Here is a 19,816-nt window from a genome sequence, read left to right on the forward strand (position 1 = left end):
ATCAATTAAAACTGTAAGGTCCTCAAAGCAATTGATTCATAGCCTCGCCTTCAAAAAAAAAAATAAGGACACATGTTCGTAAACACTGTGAAAGAGGTCGGCATCCAAAAGTATATCAGATTAATCAAAAACTAAATAGAAAGAAGTCAGGACCTGGTTAATCGGGTGATATGAACGCCAGTGCACATCATCCAGTGTGAAGCGCAACAGAATATTCCATGTTATTAAAGAGAAAATTGACTCATGGCTTTGTCACTTTGTATTCTGCATTTTTTCAATGAATACGCACATTGTCTGTCCGCCTTTCAGCTACGGTCATCATCATCAATGAATTTCGGACGACCCTTTTTGGTGAAGTAGTGAACATTGTAATAGGTACTCAGATACGAACAACAAGTAACACCGGAAACAATTTGTTACACTTTGCTCCTAAAAGTATGCTACGTTATTACAAAATGTTGCTTTTCATTTTACCATGCGTACAATATCCTTTACATATAAAAATCAAGCATTTTCTAAGATTTAAATGTGTGAGTAAAAGGCGCTTATTTGTTTGTGTAGCAAAAACAAGCAAGCCACCTTTTACCTAAAACCTTGAGTCTGAACGCAAATGCTCGCTTTATTTTGCCTGAGAATGTGTCACTTTCCAAATTTTTAAATCTAGATTCTCCAATTGAGATGAACCTTAGATGACCTGATGACACTCACACATAGCAATTGCTACTGAAGGGGCAACATGATCAGCATTTCTTGTAAAACTCGGCGAAAAGGCATTTATTGGTGCACTGGAAGCCAGTTTTCACCATGTATACTCTATAATGATGACAGAACTCCTCAGTAGTAACTATCAGCAACGTAGCATTCTTATAGTGATCAGAACTGGACAGATCATCGGCCCTCATGGCTCTCCATTCTACTATAAAACGATTGCATAGCCCCCTACCACAAAACGAATTTGCTCTGGGAGACCTTTAAGACATCTTAGAGGGGTGCTCTAGCTTGAACAGAGTTGGTACTCTCCTATCGTATCGTTCTCTGGGCGAATGACAAGGTTTGTACTGCCAAAAGGCTGGTATGTGTGCTATCGACAAGGCTGGTTGTATGGTTGCTATGAGGTGTTTTGCTTTCTGACTTCAGCACTCCTATTAGCTACGACTTTATTTTGAGTAAGACAGATACTTCATTCCTTCTGGTAAACTAGTCCGCGGTTTGATCGAAGTTGGAAGTTTGGTAGCACATTTTCTGTGATGAGGATACAATTCAGAAAACTAATCAATTTAAACTGTAAAGGACCCATTACTGATACTTAGCATAGACTTGACTTAACTTGGCATAAACTTGGCAACTTAGCCACGATTATACTCCACTTAGCGCATACAATCTTGCATCATAATCAGCTGTCATTTTATTATGAAATATTTGCTACAAAAAGTGATGATTTTTAAACAAAGTTAATTTTGAGTACTACAATTAATTTATGAGTGTAAAAATTAATAAATAAAACAAAAATAAATGTCGATTTGTATGACAAAATGTCAAAATGAAATGGAAAAAAACAAATGGCACCTCAAAATGTGAACGTCACTTAGAACTTACATAGAAAATTAAAATTCAACAGACTTCTAAGTCAAGTTAAGTGTTGCTAAGTTTTGAGTAATCAGTAACATGCAATGTTCATTTAACAGAACTGTAAGTGACAGTTCTCAAGTCAAGTCAAGTTTACGCTAAGTATGAGTAATGGTCCCTTAAAAAGGTCCCCAAAACTGATTAATGCAGCCTCGCCGCTATGGAAAATAAGGAGGAATGCTAGTGAACACTGTAAATGGGTTCCGCATCCAAAAGGTGATCCCATTGTTGAAAAACTCCATAGAAAGAAGTCAGGTCCTGGTTAATCGGGAGATATCATCATAACGCGCATCATGAAGCGCAACGGATTATTATTCCATGTTCTATTTTTGTACTGTGTGTGTTTTTTTTTTTTTTCAAATGACGTCATTCCTTTAAACTCAGCAATGTAAGGTACGCGTGTCTGTCTATCTGTGAGTGAGTTAGTCATGGTCATCGCCAGCACTGAATTGCGATCTTCTAGTGAAATACAATTTTTTGTTTCTTTAAGTTTTTATTTCTATAATTTTATTACATGAAATATTTTCTTGCGCTTTTAGGTGCGCCATGTGCAATCGTGACTATTCCGCCTTGCATTGTGGGCAACATAGGCCACATTGTGCAAGCGCAGCAAGAGAGCGATCCACAAAATCCTCGGTGCACGAAGTTACATTCGTGCCAATAATCTCCTTTCCCCCAGAGATAAAAACGGTCGTTATGTACAACACAGCCAAATGATCCAGGGGTACAGAAGCTGGCTCGCTAATGTGTGTACACAAAGTCGATAGCTCCTTCAAAAAGTATCGCTTGGTGACGCTCGTTATAGAAACCGCATTTCCAGGCATCACAGATGAAGATAGTATACTTTGCAGGGCGAAGGGTCTCACCCTGCCTCAACTCGAGCTGGATCTTCTTACGTCCCCCATGCAGACAGAATCTATTCAGCTATAAGGTGAAGGCAATACTTAAAAGATCTACTTGTATCGCCCATCCACGTTGGTACTGCTGGTTTCCTTGAACTTTCATTAAAAAACAACTAGAAGCAATGATGTATTGCGCATATAGTCAGACCTTTGCTGGATATGAATTCGGTGCGCTCCGGTAATAGTCCGTCTCACTCGAGAAAATATTTTCTAGTTGCCTTAACTCGCTGGGGGCATCACAGAGCGATTTTCTTTTTCTTCTAGCAATGCTTTGCCCCATCCAGTAGGTGTGATCAGCAGAAACTGCCCATCCTATTACGGAAGTCCTAGGAAACTTGTAGCTTCAATAGAGTTGAAACAATAAGAAGAGTGTTAGGGGCGTTGCATCCTCATTGCCAAAAGGATGGTTCACACCAAGTGGGGAAACGTTATATGTAAGATATGTATTGCGTGTGTTGCAATTGATTCTGGATAAGTATCGAATTTGTGTCACTGTGTCCGTGGCGTTTTGAAAGGCCTGCAAACAAAGCAAAAACATAAAATCATTAAAATCAAATAAAAAAATTATAATAAAATAAAAAAAATAAAAAAGAAATAAAAAAATAAAAAAAAGCCTGGCGCGATTTACCTCCGCGTATATTAAGGCCGAGCTTCTCTTCCTTGTATCGGGAACGCGGCCTACACGTTTTATGTCGACACCGAACGAATAAAATAAAATAAAATAAAGAATAGAATAGAATAGAATAGCATAGAATAGAATAGAATAGAATAGAATAAAATAAGATAAAATAAAAGAAAATAAATTTAATTAGATCGAAAAAATGTACTAAAATAAAGTAGAATTAAAAACAGTCGATTTTTAATCGACAAGTTATCGGCTTGTTATCGAAAAGTTATCATTTATCATCAAAACGTATCGATATGCTATCAAAATGTTTTCGATTTGTTATCAAAAAGTTTTCGATTACTTGCGGAAAAGTTATTAATATATTATCAAAAGAATATCAATTTGTTTTCGGAATCTTATAGATTTGTTATTGGAGTGTCGCCAATATGTTATCGAACTGTTATAGATTTGGTATAGAAGAGTTATCGATTTTGTTTATAAATAATATACCGATTTATTATGGAAGCCTTACAATTTTTTTATCATAATGGTACGAGCCCTAGTTGCCTTAAAAACATTAGTTTCCTAGATGCACACCTTTATGTTTACACAACAAACTTCACGGTTACTGGGTACCCTCGGTTTTTTTCATTTGAGATTAACTGAAAATTATCTTCATATTTGTTTTTTATATAACACCAACAGTACCCGACAGACTTTGCTCCTCCCTATGTTTTTCTGCCTGATTTTTAAAAAGTTTTATTCAACCTTATTTAGTGCACACAGATTTGGGTGCATAAATATAAACATACGGAAAGGTATTACTTTTAAATCTGCTTAGAACGGCTTTTTCAAAAACGACATTTTAACACAGCTTGATATAAGAGGAGCCAATGAGTCAACCCAAAAAAAAAAAAAAAAAATAGAAACATCAAATATTGGAAACACACAAAGTATATAAAAACGAAATGAAATAAATCAACATGTATGTATGTGACACAGTGTAATAATCTCTACGCGTGTTTCATAACGAACAAACATTAACTCTTTTTATAGTCATTATTGCTTTTACAGTTTTGAATTTATAGGAAGCAAATCAACAATTTTTCTGAAGTGGAGCAGAAGTAAACATTTCACAGCTAGCACTTAAATTTGTTACTTATTTGACAGTGTTCAATAATGTCTCTGAGTCCAGAGTCATTCTCTATCTGATGCTTCATGTGCGACCAACAGATGACTCAACAGCTATGACTTATGATAGCTATGAGCATAATTTAAAGGGAGGATAAGAAATCCTACCTCACTGTCGCTTTGAGAACTTCACAGGTATATTTTCTGGCAGAGAAAATAAAAAGAATTTGCGATATTCCAATGTTTGGCAAAGGCGATCACAGAGAGATTCACATATACTTGAACAAATTAACTTTACATGATTTCATTAGCAAAAAAAATTGACCAAAGGATGCAAAACTAATTCGTAGTACCATTATATGAGAAAACAGAAACAGCTTTTTAAAAACAAAAAGTCTGTTAAAGACGAGGCAACTTGGATGATGTAACAGGTTAAACTCTTACTTGTTCAGAATCAACCCCTATATATGTAATGCATGTCCTCCAAGCTGTGTGCCCCCACATGACCCCAAACACCATTTTTTTTAGTGTATAGTGAAATCTAGGCCTATTACAGCAGCACCTTTATGAACCAACGCTGTTGAAGCTGCTAATTGCCCTGGACTCCGGTTAGATGACTTCGATTACAACTTGTGAGTGGTCCCACTTATTGAATGAGGCACGGTACAGCTAACACAACAACAACAGTAATCTGAGAAAATGTGATCAAAACATTTTACATATGGCTTATAACAAATCCAAGTTTTCGAACGGCAATTTTAAGTAAGTTGGCAAATCTATCATTCGATTTGTGCTGAATGTATTGAGTATTTGAATATGATTATACCAAAACCCGCCAAAAATTTAATGTATACTTCTTGCGTTTTGGTGTGGAACTCGTCTTACGGAAATGTATAGAGATTCTACGAAGCATGTTATTATTTTCTCAATAAGTTTTGGCATTTTTAAACAAAAAATAATTATAATTGCGAAGAAGAATGTAATAAAAAAATGGTATTGCTATTATAATTTCGTCAGAAGTATGCATACTTAATGGAAATATATGAATTTATTCACAAACTGCGAGTATTGACACGTGCAAAAGTGGTTTTCATACAAACAAACGCACATAAAAAAAAAAAATAAATAAATGTAAGGCGCGATAACTTCCGAAGAGATTTTAGGCCGGGCTTCTCTTCCAATTTGCGTCGTGCTCCTCTTGATTTTCCCTACAAATTGGCAGGACGGGACCTACATGTTTTATGCCGACTCCGAACGGCATCTGCAAGGCAGATGATTTTTACTGAGAGCTTTTCATGGCAGAAATACGCTCGGAACGCTTGCGAAACACTACCGAGGGGCTACCCCGCTTAGAAAAATTTTCTTCTAATTGAAAAACTTTATTTCTAAAATTTTGATGTTGCTTTGCCCGGGGTGCGAACCCAGGGCATACGGTGTGGTAGGCGGAGCACGCTACCATCACACCACGGTGGCCGCAACAATTGCACATACTTACTATTATATTTATTATATATCATAGGTATGTACATGTAGATATGTGCACATGCGGCACTTGCTAATGACATAAAAAAGGTAAATAAAATTTTAAAACGAAGTAAAGGAAGTAAAAGGTAAGAAAAAATATTTTACGGTGCTTCATTTCCAGTGTGAAAAAAAAGAAAAAAAAGTATGAGGAAAGTAAATTTAACATAAAGGAAATTTACGTTATCTAAATGAATGAGGATGACAACGAAAGCGACGATTGCACTTTGAGGTGTTGCACAAAAATACCCTTGGGATATGTGTGGATGAGAGTTGCTTCATTTTTGAATCAAAGTATGGAGTTCATAAGGCAGTCATAAAATGAAATGGAATGCAAGGAAATGGGCAAGTAGGGATGCAGTTGCCACTGTTGATGTGGTTAACATTACCTTAATGAGGTACAAAGAGTTGTAAAGCAAATTGAAAATGCTATCTGTTGATGTTGTTGTTGTAGGTAACGAACAATTGTATCAAGAGTATGTGGCGCAATACACAGGAATTGCAAATATAAAAAACCAAAGTGATTAAATCGAAGCTGAAAGGTATGCCAACAGGTTTGTAAACGAAAGCCGTAACCGAAACCGACACAACCACAAAGGCATGCAAATGCGTATATTTCTATGAAGGTATGCTCTACATATACATATTTATGTACACATGCATTGGTGAACAAACATTTCCTTGATTGTAGGCGAAATCAAATAAGAAAATGAGATGAGCGGGGAAAGAGTTTTCAATTGAATTTATAATTATACACATACGTAAGCGTGTTACGTTCGTATATACATATATATGTATCAAAGGTCGACGGACGAGACACCTTGCATAAGCAGGGCCGCAGAGAGCCGAGCCGGGCCCCTGGGACAGTTATCGTGCACGGGGCCCCTAAAAAATAAACTCAATCCAGTAAAAAAAAATAACTTAACATACATCAATTTTTCAATTCACATTTTCAGTTTTATTTAATACTAGCTTATGCCCGTGGGTTTTACCCCAAGTTTCTATAAAAAAATATGCAGGCTACGCGTAACTGGCCATGGGTAAAACATGAGTTTGTAAGATTGACTTCTGCTACAGCTAATGACTGTTGTTATATGATATATTCATATTTGTAACAGGATTCCCCTCGCGTAGGTGAGGTTGACATTTGATTTGCAGAAGCTCTGAAGCTATAAACGTTTGTATTGCGCTCATCAATCCCTTGATTCGCAGCTAATGATCGCCCTTGAGCTTCATTGAATAGGAAATTTGAGGCATTTAAAATTGAAAAGACAAATCTATCGGTATCAATGGAATCCTTGGTTTTAAAGTTTTTTGTTTTCGAAATTTTCCAATAAAATGAATTGCTTCAATGACATTCGTAACAGTTTTGTGATGAAAAGCCTTGACCTTCCCACTACATATGTGTGGGGAATAACGAAGCATAAATATTTTGATATTATGGGCCCTTTTTTTAAGGATCAATCGATGAGAAGATGTTTGTGATGGCTCAAAAGAGCTAATAAACTCAATCGGATATGCACAGCTTGGGACTCTTCCACGACTGTGTTAATGGAATGAGGTGCCTAAAATGCCTTTTCTCAAAGGGATTTATAGTTTGTAAAGATAAATTCAATATTTGGAAGAAACATTAGTTATTAAAGCTTTAGGTGATGTCATAATTTCTCAAAAACTTGCAGGAAAAAAAATGAAATCTGTTAGTAAACAAAAAGGAATTTTGCCAAAATTAATTTCTAGAAGTTGGTTAGCAAAAGCTGCTGCTGAAGTATTTCCGCCAAAATGGCCCTCTCATATTTCTAAATAGAGTAAATTTTTGTACGTAAAGCCGTCTATAGACGAAAAACACGCATTTACTTCAACTGTGGCTGTTCCAGCAAGTAACAGGAAAGTGCTCTCCTTGGGATGATTATTACACCTTAAATTCTTAAGGGTTCGGTCTAAAACTTGCAGCGACTATTTATGAGCCATGGTGCAGACATTGCACACCCTCACTTTGGCCTGACCGTTTGCTTATGTTGCACCCCGGTGTATCAGATGTTTCTGCAAACAGTGGTCATTTTAATGCGGAGTTGTACATCCACTACACAAAGGGTTCCCCGGGGTATCTGAGAAAGCAACTGCCACAGTGATTTATCTTTTTTGCTCTACATCAATTGATATCATGTGTTTTCCGGTTCCTTCAGGGGTCTCCAAAAATACCAACCTTAAAGATAACATAAAAGAATACTAAAGGAATAACAGCCAAACCCAACTCTGCAGTCAAACTGTACGTGTTGAAATAACCTAAGTTTTTAATGCAGCCATAGTTCTGCAAGTCCCATTTGTCTTGGTGTTTTTTTTTTTTTAATTCCACATATTACTGGCGCTGTTAGGACTTAACGTCATATAGCTCCTTACCAATTTTCATTATTGCATTTGCATGGGAGGTGCCACGCCCCTTCTTATTCACCCCTTATTTTCTTAGGGTGTTAGGGATTCATCAAATTTAACTCTTTACTGGATTTCAATGTTCTTGGAATATTTCCAGAGTTATGCTGTATCAACCGTTCCATTTGTATGGTAGGTGCCACTCCCTTTATTTGTATTGAAGTTATGTTTAGCCAATGATCATCTTTGGAAGGTTTCTAGTGGGTGATTCAAATTTAGTTGTGACCGGCCGATCCGCTTAGGGCGCATCCCAATTTAAACCTACATACAAACATTCATAATTTTAACTTTATATATATACTAGCAGACCAGGCAGACGTTGTTCTGCCATAAATTTGGTCTATCTGCATACATCTTAATAAGCTATTTCCGTCTAACTCTGCCTCCCCCCTCTTATATTTTTCTTAATCTTTTATTCACTCCTCCCTCCGTCTTTTTCGATTCATCTATCTCTATTTCGTCTCACTCTATCTCTTTCTCAGTCTCCTTCTCCTACCCTCTTTTCTCTTCTCTCAAGTTCTTCTCATTCTGCATTCATTTGATATCCATAATACACACACATTGTACATGTATCCGGGTCGACGATTTGGCCTATATCTCAAGACCCTTGTCACTCAGCGATATAAAAATTAGTCTGCACTAAAGCACACATCAAGAGCTTCAGTTTGATACCTATAATGTAAAACCACATCCTAGTATTACCCTGATCCCCATTTTGGCCTTTATCTCGAGACCCTAGTCACCCAGGGATATGAAAATTACCCTGTACTAAAGCACTCATCAACAGCTTTCATTTGATATCCATTTTGTATAAACAAATTTTTGGGGTGCCCGGGTCCACGTTTTGGCCTATATCTCGAGACCCTAGTCACAAATACATAGGTATGAAAATTATCATGTATTAAAGCACTCATCAACAACTTTCATTTGTTATCCATGTTGTATTACCACTTTCTAGGGGTACCCAGGTCCACGTTTTGGCTTCAATCTCAAGACCTTAGTCACCAATAGGTATGAAAACTACCCTGTACTAAAGCACTCATCAACAGCTTTCATTTGTTATCCATATTCTATAAACACATTCTAGGGGTACCCGCGTCCACGTTTTGGCCTATATCTCGAGACCCTAGTCACCCACGGGTACGAAAAATACCCCGTATCAAAGTATTCATAAGCAGCTTCCATTTGATACCTATTTGGACAAACATAACCCTGGATTACCTAAGTCCACGTTTTGATCTCGAGACCCTAGCCAGAACGGGGTTCTAAGCTGCCCCTCCACTAATTTTCAGCCAAATCTGTTCATCCGTTCTTGAGTTATAAATAGTGTAACTAACACCACTTTCTTTTATATATATACATCACATTAGAAACTTCAAAAATAACAGCATTTCTCCACTACTTAATGGATGCTATTATATATACAAACTATCCTCTTGAATTACTCTATCTATTAAAAAAAAGCGCATCAAAATCCGTTGCATAGTTTTAAAGGTTTAAGCATTCAAAGGTACATAGGGACAGAAAAAGCGACTCTGTTTTATACTACGTAGTGATACCAAAAAATAAAACTTTTGTTTAAGAATTTTAAGGAAATGTTCAATATTTTTAACGAAAGAGTATTTTTCGAGAGATGTATGCATTCTTACCCATTTATTATTATTTGTGTATGTACATACATATGTATGTCAAGCTGATATGAAAACACAAACATACCTATAAACCTACGGCCGAAGTTAAATAATGCAGCGAATGCTATGTGTAGATACGTATGTGTCGCATCATGTCTCACTCAAAAGTAATTTGCTCGCACAGTTGAAACCGAACAATCACACACACGAATTTTTTGGTAAAAATATTACTTTTGTTTAAACAATTTGGCTGATATAAGTAAGGAATCAAGTATTTTTTTTTTGATGCAGAACAAAGGTAAATATTTCAAAGTTTTACTGAAAAGTAGAATTTTTCAAACTCATCCTTCCGTTTATGAGTTATAGCTGTGTAAACAAAAATTTTATGATTTTTTACTACATTTTGGCAATTTGCCACGCCCCTATAATATATACCTTTAAATTATATTAACTGTGCCGTCTCACGTAGCTAAGCTTTCAAATGCAAAAAAACCGTTTTGAAATCCGAGCATTCTGTGTGAAGTTATGTGCATACATGGCATTTAGCGACTTTATTTTATAAGATTTATAGATAGATATAGATAGAAGATATGGATAGACTGAAGTTAACAAAAAATTTTAACGGCGGAAGATTACTAAAAAGCCAAAATGAATAACACCCAAACAACTCTGTAGTCAAACTTTAGCTGTTATAATAATCTAAGTTTGTACGGCATCCATAGTTCTTAAAAACCCCATTTGTAGGGAAGGTGCCACGCCCCCTTTTCCCCAATTCCACATTTTACTGTAGGGGTTAGGCCTTAACTTCAAATAGCTCCTTACCAATTTTCATTATCCTACCATTACTACATCCGGAGATATGCAGTATGATAAATTCCATTTATATGGGAGGTGCCACTCCCCCTTCTCCGCCACCCCACATTTTCTTGAGGGTGTTATGGATTGACCTCATATAACTTCTTACTGGATTTCAATTTTCTAGCATGAATACCTTCAGAGTTATGTAGTACCAAATATTTATTTTGCATGGGAGGTGCCACGCCCCTTTTATATATCGATATTATTTTTATGCTGTGATCATCCTTGGAAGGTTTTTAGTGGGTTGTGCAAATTTGGTTGTGATCGGCCGATCCGTTTAGGACGCAACTCGATCTATACCTACATACATACATAATTTGAATTTTATATATATAGATAAAATAAGATTTACTGTAGCACTAACATAAAGGAAATGTTAGATTTCATTGTTTGATTGCTTGTATTAACTTTTTCTAAATATGTACATTTTTAGAGCTTGAATCAACCAAGTAAAACCTTCAACTATGTCTAAATTCCAAAAAATAAACCCGATATGATCTAGGAAAAAGTGATTCCGATAACAGTACTAAAAAGATCTCGAAAAAGTCCAGATTTGATCTCGACAACCATCCTGAAATTGTTCCAAAATGATCTCTTAAATCATGCCAGAAGGATCCTGAGATAACCCCGTGATGATCTGGGAACGGTTCCGAAGCGATACTGAAATAGTCCCAAAATGATCCATAGATAATGCTGCTAGGAATTAGTTCCGAAATTATTGCGAACATAATTCCGAAATAACTATGAAATTTGTCGAAAAAGAGTCCTTTACCATTATCCTTAAAGAACTCCCAAAATTTTCCAAAATTGATTTCGAAACTATCGGAATCATTCAAAAATTTACGGATATGGCCCGAAAACAGTCCAAAATTATCTAACAACAGTCCCGTAATTAAGCTCAGATATTCCTAAAATGATCTCCAAATCGGCCTAAAATGGTGCTGAAAACAATCTTGAAATAGTTCAGAAATGATCTTGAAAACAATCCAAAACGCTTCCAAAGGCAGCCGGTTCTATGCACCGGAGCGAATAGGGATTTTTCCGAACAAGGACTGTCATTTCAATGTAACCCCGTTTGATCTGTTGCGTCCCTCCCACAAATTGTCATCCTCACAGCAGGCCCTTGCAGTGGGACTGCACCATGTTCTCCTGCTCCGGGAAGGTTCGAACCGAATGCGGGACCTGCACCTGACCCCGGTCCGGCGCAAAAAAAATGAATTGGTACCAAAGTGATATCGAAATGAACCTGAAACCGTTCGTGAAACAGTGATTAATGAAAGTAATTTTGCCAGCACGCGTATTTGGAAGAAGACAAAGGTCAACACATTGACTGAAGTGGTAGGAAAAGTTGGAGGAAGACGCACCGTTATCGGAAACGGGAATATTCGTGAATTGTTTCGCAAGGGGTTAAAAAATATTTTAAAGTAACTTTTCCTGTGTGGCTTGTAACCTACTACACAGTGAATATCCAAACGTCTTATCTTGACTGCCACAAGATAATATTACGAGTCGATGCTGGGACAAAGTAGATTTCGCATGTCTAAGCACTGGAGCTTTGTCTGTCATGTTATCAACTTGGTTTCGTAAGTTTTGGTCAAGCCACACCAAGGTACAATGGTAGATTTTTTGGGTTTAAACTTTGTACTTAATTTGGAGTAGAAGCTTGGTCTTAATCTCCTGGCAGGCATATCGCGAGTCATTATTATTATTATGGTAATTCAAGTTAACTTTTTTTGCCGCATTGTAATCAAGCAACATTCCATCGCTGGGAAATGTTATAACTTGAAGGATTAATTTTCCTACCGTAGGACAAAAGACACGTCGTCAGCATCGATGCCATTGCGAATGCACAAACCTCATTAATTTTCCTACATTTCAGTGAAAGACGTATACTTAAGCCTATTGATTGGCTGTGGTAACACTGGAAAGATCTCGGACCATCTTCTCTTCATAAAATATCCATGAAACTAAAAAAACAGGTTTTTAGCTAGACAAGTCATTTGTCCCAGATTTCCACAGAGGTGAAGTCTCCCAGTCAATCAAAGAAGCGTCGGTTCAATAGAAGATGTAGTGTCTTCACGAGGTCTGGGAAATGACAAAGGAAGTGATTGTTACTTCGTTTCCTTTCTTCACCGCTGTAGATGCACCTCAGTTAATTTATTGGAGAGTCCTAAACCCCTTTCATACTGCACTTGGCATTTACTAGAATGGTAAAAAATCTATATAAATGGATGGGGGACATAGTTTTGTTTGTATTTATGGTGGGTCAGATATGTCTCCCCTCTGATGTTGGATTTATACGCCTAATCCTGCCAAACAGGTAAATTTAAGCTTGCGCCTCAATATCTAGAGCCGTGTCTATTCTAGCTAGCACTTAATTCTTTCCAAAATCAACTTTTATATGTGGCAGAATTAACACTATAAATTTTTCTATGCGTACTATGTTATGCTAATTCGAATTTTCACAAAGCGCCAGGTGATGATGGACTACCCACCGAGCTTTTCTGTTTAAGAGTGTGTATCAACTGGTATACATAATATGGTGGTATGAGTGCGATCCCGAAAACCACATCAATTAACGCGGAGTCATCCTGCTTGTGCGAAAGACTGAAGGCCGTAGTAAACGAGCTGATTGGACCTTATCGGTGCGGCTTCAGTACTGGTAAATTTACTATCGACCAGATCTTCACGATGCGCCATATCCTGTATAATACTCATGGTAAGATAAAAAACACTGGTAGCCTTTGAAAGTGAGAAAGGAAGTTGCTTGTATGCTACTAAGGCTGAATTAAGTTTCCTGCAAAGTTAATACGGCTCTGCCAAATGACGTTGAATAACACCACCAGCAGGATTTGGAAAGAAAGCTCTGCGAGCTATTCGAACACAAATGAGGCTTCAAAACAAGGTGACTTCCTTTCTAGCAATTTCTTTAACATTATAGTTACTGGAGAAGAAAATTCTAGCAGTAGAGCTAAACCACGACGTTTCAATCTATTATAAGAGCGTACAATTAAGGCGTATGCTGATGATATTGATATTATGGGTCTTAACCCTTTCTGGACCGTAAGAAAACTACAAGTAAATTTTGTTGTACGTCTGTTTTATTTAGTTGATTTGAAAGCAAAATACATTAAAAACAATTCGACTTTTAAATTAATTTCACGGTTTTTTTGTAATTTCTTGGGAAATATATTTCCCTATGGACCTCAATAAGATTTTCGCAATAGCAGGGAACATTTGTTTTCTAATAATGCGAACTTTAAAAATTTGTTGTGAAAATATATAGATTTTGGAAAATAAATCATTTATGGAAATCTGCAAACAATTTCTTTTGCTAGTATAACAGAGGTGAACGTTGCACATTACACATATGTTATGCGTCCTATTTTCAATCCGCTTCTTAGCGCAATTTACACACCTCTTCATTTTATTTACTTTTTGCATATTGTGCATTGGTAAACTTCGCTTCACACCGACTTGACTCTTCGGTTTATTCACTACGGACGGCCTGGATCTTTGCCTACATGACAATTCATTTATAAGGTTTCGAGCAATATTTTGACGAAATTCTATACTGCTCAAAAGGGGTCCATCTACAAGTTTCTTCTAATGTAACTTTTATCAAATATCAAATATGTGTTGTTCATAGCAATATCCATTATATCGAAAAAAAATGCGTAAGTAGTTTTTTATCTTTGCTTTGCAATCAATTTCATAGCAGACTTTTCGCAGAATATATTTATGCTACCGAACTCATTGTCACTTTCTCGAAAGATACTTAGCCCATATGAGTCCTTTATTCATCTGAAACCAAGAGCTTCTTCATCAGAGGTATGGACAGGATTCTCATCCGATTTGTCTTCTTGAACTTCCTGGACTAAACTTGTTATTTCTACCACACCTACACCATTTTCCATATCCTGAGCAAGATATTCTTGAGCTTCTTCAACAGAGGTATGGACAGGATTCTCATCCGATTTGTCTTCTTGAACTTCCTGGACTGAAATTGTTGTTATTTCTACCACACCTACACAATTTTCCATATCCTGAGCAAGGTATTCTTGATCTTCTTCTCGTAGTTCATCTTCACCATCACTATTGTCAGCTATGAGTAATTGTAAAATCTCGTTTTCTTTCATCTTTTTCCAGCCATTTTGTCTGTAGTCAATTCGAAAAACATGAATAAATGAGTTAATCGCAACATAAAATAATAATAAAAATAGTACCTTAAAATTTCCATTGTGGTCCACAGGGAAACATGTTTCCCTCATACTAATTCTTTATTTTTAGATACTTTTTCCCATTTAATTACATAAAATTGATCATTGTTTAGTCTCTTACTTACCATTCAACAAATAAAAATCTCTTAAAAACGATTTGAAACACGAAATTCTAAATAAGTTAAATAAATATGAACACACTTCACTCCTCGAAAGTTTGCCGACTTTATTTACACTTTTAATAAAGAATACTTGAAAATACTGTCAATCTTCTTAACTTGATTATGGGGATTCCCCTTTTTATGTTTAAACACACTCGCTTGAACAGAGTTACCATATAAGAAAATATAAAAATTCCCTAATTTATTCATGGGAAATATATTTCCCATAGTCCTGAAAGGGTTAACAAACACGCTGGTGTTATGGTAGTGTGCTTCGCCTACCACACCGAAGATCCTGGGTTCACGCCCTGGGAAAATCAAAATAAAAGTTGTAGGAACAGGGATTTTCAATTAGAAAAATATTTTTCTAAGCGGGGTCGCTCCTCGGTAGTTTTTGGCAAATATTCCGAGTGTATTTCTGCCACGAAAAGCTCTCAGTGAAAACTCATTTACCTTGCAGATGCCCTTCGGAGTCGGCATAAAACAAGTGGGTCCCGTCCCGTCAATTTATAGGAAAAATTAAAAGGCGCACGACACAAATAGGAAGAGAAGCTCGGCCTAAAATCTCTTCGGAGGTTATTGTGTTTTACTTTTTTTTCTTTATATACGCGCTGTGAGTTCCTGACAACAAAAGCTTTATAATATTGACTGGAAGTTGAAAAACGTTCCGGTCAAGGAAGTATCTAAGGCGACAACGATGGTGGAAAGTAAAGGTATGCGAGAGTAAAGGTATGGAGTAAAGCTTGAAACGGGAAACAGGGATAGGTCGTGTGGCTTGTTACGAAATGGCTTAAGTGGTTAGGCTGTTAAGCGCCAATTAATGATGATGATAATAATAAATCGCAAGTTTATTTCGAATTAAGCAGTAAATTCCGTACAGCTTTTTCCAGCCATCTAGCCCTTTAATATTCGCGGCTTTATGCAGTTTCCAGATCTTAACGTTTTGATTTATAAGCTGGTATTCAGCTTCATGCAAATTTATCGTAAATGTCTCCAGGAAGTGTAAGAAAACAATGTAGTGTAAACTTGCGACATCGCCACGCCACATCATCATGTCACATCACAACATTATATCACATCTTGACATCACATGATACTATATTAAAAGCTGCTTCGTGTTTCTTAAATTTCACTGAATTTAGTTTTTCTGTTTTTAAAGAGAATTTAAACAGGTGAACGTTTTTTTTAAAGCATTTTCACACTTATACTTTCGTGAATATTTCTTAATATGGTGTTATAATTATCTGAGCAAATACACCTCATCTAGATTTCTACAACTGAACAACTGTGCATGTGTCAGTAAAACAAAACCGGAGAAAATACAATGCAAAAACGCAAACATATAAACAACTTACGAAACAACCATTGCGTGCAGGTTAAACTAATAAAAAAAGAGTGAATGGAAACAGGAAATAAACGACACTACAGACAGCACCGGATGTGGAAAATTTGTACAAATCGTACGCTGAGTAACGCACAACACAATTTAAACTTATTGTTGTATTTGTTATGCCTAACACATACGCAACTCGATATATATAAGCACGTACGTATATATGAAGGGGCAGCTTTGAAAAAAAAAATACTTGGACCAAAAATTGTTACATTTTTCATTGCGCACTTCTCAGCCATACGAGTTGTAAAGCTGTCTTTAGCAGATTTTGCACAAAACATGTAAATTGTTGTTATTGTGTTAACGACACATGATACATTTTAAGTGAAAAAAGAGCAACACAAAAGCAAGCAAAAGTACAGGTAAACCTAAACACCTATAGAAAATCAGGAAATGTGATATACATAAGGGGAGAAAACAAAAAATAACAGCAAAAGAAAAATAAACAAAGAAAAACATAAACTTATTGCTTTTCCGGTCAATTTAATTTTATAATTCGATTGAAATTAGGCTTTCTGACCAATTTGTTTTGAAGTGCAAGTTATATAAACTCCACTTTTTCGACCCAACGTTTCACTAGGCTTCCTAGCATCCTCAGGGGTGATCTCTTTATTTGCAACAACAAATATACATTAGACATCAAAAAGTCATGGCATATACGTACAAATATACAACAATACTTACAAAATTTAACTTAATGCTATTTTAAACTAAAGGGCATAAATCAGTACCACTCTTAACTGGTATCATTGTCATACTGAGTTTTGATTATAAACATAAAATGTAAGTAGCTGCAATAAAGTCAGTATCTTCTTTCTTGTTTACTGTGTTTTCTCTTTTTTCCATTATTCGCAAACTCTCCAATATGTATCGTGTTCTGCCTTTTTTGTTTTTGTCTATTATTTTTGTGTTTATAAGATCAGCTGAGTGTCCAGTTGTAGTAGTGTGCTGTGATAACAGCAAAAAACAAAAACAAACTTTTCAGCAATACACACAATTGCAGAAATAGAACAGACAATTCAGGCATTAGGAGATGAAGATGTAAAGGAAAAAACAAAAAACAAGGTTAGCAATAGGATTCTTCAATTTAAAAGAAACATAAGAAACAGTCAAACAGAGAAATTCATAATAGAAACATACAACAAAAGCAAAACATTCCTAAAACCACACAAAGACAACATAGTGATAACGGACGCAGACAAGGGAAATAAAACTGTGGTAATATACAAAAAAAAGAGTACTCAAAGAAAATGGAAGAGTTACTAAAAGATAAAAATACGTATAGAAAAATGAGAACGGATCCAACACACATACTACAAAAGAAAAACAATAAACTAGTGGAAGACCTATACAAACAACAATACATAAGTGCACAAGAAAAAGCTGCGTTATCTTGCTCAACAGCGATTGCTCCTAGGTTATACGGGCTACCAAAACTTCATAAACCTAACATGCTCTTACGCCTCGTCATTTAATGTACCATGCTATAAATTATCAAAACAAATAGCAACCATCTTAAGAAATATCACGTCGGAAGAGCACAACATTAAGAATGTGTTTAGGCTTAAAGAGCAACTAAAAGCGATACGTGTCGACAGAGAAGAAGTTCTCGTATCATTCGACGTCGTATCATTATTTACAAACATTCCAACGAATCTCGCTATACGTATAATAATGGAAAAATGGGACAAAATAAAAACAATGACAAGTATACCTAAAAGCAAATTCCGCGACATCTTAAGTTTTAGTTTACTAGACAACAACTACTTTATATACAACAACGAAGTTTATGCACAAACATTTGGTATGCCAATGAGAAATCCACTTTCCCCTACAATTGCGGACATAATCTTAGATAATCTCATTGAAAATACCTTCAATAATCTAAAGCAAAAATCAAGTATAAAAATAAAATTTCTGGTAAAATACGTAGATGATATCTTGGCAATTGTCAAACGTAAAGATATCGAAATTATCCAAAATGCACTGAATAAGTACCACAGAAAAATACAATTCACATATGAACTAGAAAACGATTGCAATATTCCCTACCTCGACGCTAAAATATACAAAGATAAAAATGATGGAAATCTCTCATTCGACTGGTACACGAAGTCCTTATCCTCCGGCCGCTTAATAGATTTTCATTCGTCGCAACCCTTAAAATACAAAATAAATACGGCAAAAAATCTAATACATAAAGTACTAACTATAAGCGACAAAAAATTCTGGAATGCTAATCTTCAGGAAATAAACAAAATACTGAAAAGCAACAATTACCAAGGCAAAATAAATAAATATACAGTCGGAGTCTACCAATTATTGAATTAGTCTTGTTTTAAGAAGAAAACCAAAACAAAAACTCCAAAAACAAAAAAACAAAAAAAAAAAAAAAAACACAAATCTAATTACCAACGCTAAGAAGAACGAAACTTTAAACATCTATCGTATTTTGGTGCAACGAAAAACAAAACAAAAATTGTTGATATTAAAAGAAGTTTTGTTGATATTAAAAGAGTGCCACTATTTATTATAATTTGTATAATAAATATAATAAAATAGTAATATACAATAAGTAAGAAATTATAATTGTTGCAGAACGAATGTTGCTAAACTGTTGTTGCTAATTCTACATATATATATTCAAGAGCTCAGCAGTTATCATGTAAGGCCTTTCATCATGCTGCCGAAAATGTTGCCGTAAGTTTAAAACATAAGTACATACGTAATTATTTATAAACATACATATATATATAATTTCATTCTCTTTCTAGTAGTTTTATATTTTTGTATGATTTTTTTTTGTTGAGTAAGAAAAAAGGGAGAGCATGAAATTTGAAGTTACCATTCGAGTTCTCTCTCTTTCTCTTGTTCTCGATGGCAAAACAATTTACTACGGATTCTTCTTGTTTTGCCAATAAGCATTCTCAATGAATTTTACGCATATAAACAGTAAATATTAATTACTTCTAGCTTTAGATTTGTCGTTGTAAACACCAGTTCTTTTTAAGTGAAGAAAGTGTAATTCTAATGGCTGTGATCGCCATATTGTTTAAACCTTGAAAACTCTTAAAGAATTTTTTTTGTGTAAATAAATAAAAAAAATATGGAGTAAAAATTCAGTTTCCTTTTGCGATGGGGTAAAGATGTTGAAGTTTGATGTGTACCTGGGATCCTCATTTTAGCGCCATAGCGGATAAATGGAGGGTGGGCTTAGTCCCTGCAATTGCGCTAACATCAACACCATATCCATAGCATGAGGGTGGAGGAGATCATAGAAGAGTTTTAGGGGGTATCTATTTTTTTTTGTCTTCATTCGTTAGGAATGATATATTCTAG

The 19,816-nt window shown here is 35.6% G+C and overlaps 1 protein-coding gene across 3 annotated transcripts in view; it reads right to left on the minus strand.

The window, feature by feature from the left end:
- Window positions 1-19,816, minus strand: part of dpr6 (defective proboscis extension response 6) — a 1,082,593-nt gene that overhangs the window by 222,875 nt on the left and 839,902 nt on the right. The window contains exon 7 of one of the 3 annotated variants that reach the window (XM_067757585.1): window positions 2,946-3,045. The exons of the other annotated variants lie outside the window; for them this stretch is intronic. Coding sequence (XP_067613686.1) covers window positions 2,957-3,045 — 89 coding nt within the window. The 3' untranslated portion in view covers window positions 2,946-2,956. Of the gene's footprint in view, window positions 1-2,945; window positions 3,046-19,816 lie in introns of those variants that run through there. 3 annotated transcript variants of the gene reach the window in all.

The sequence above is a fragment of the Eurosta solidaginis genome, chromosome 5 (assembly GCF_040869045.1).
Source record: "Eurosta solidaginis isolate ZX-2024a chromosome 5, ASM4086904v1, whole genome shotgun sequence".
Taxonomy (NCBI): domain Eukaryota; kingdom Metazoa; phylum Arthropoda; class Insecta; order Diptera; family Tephritidae; genus Eurosta; species Eurosta solidaginis.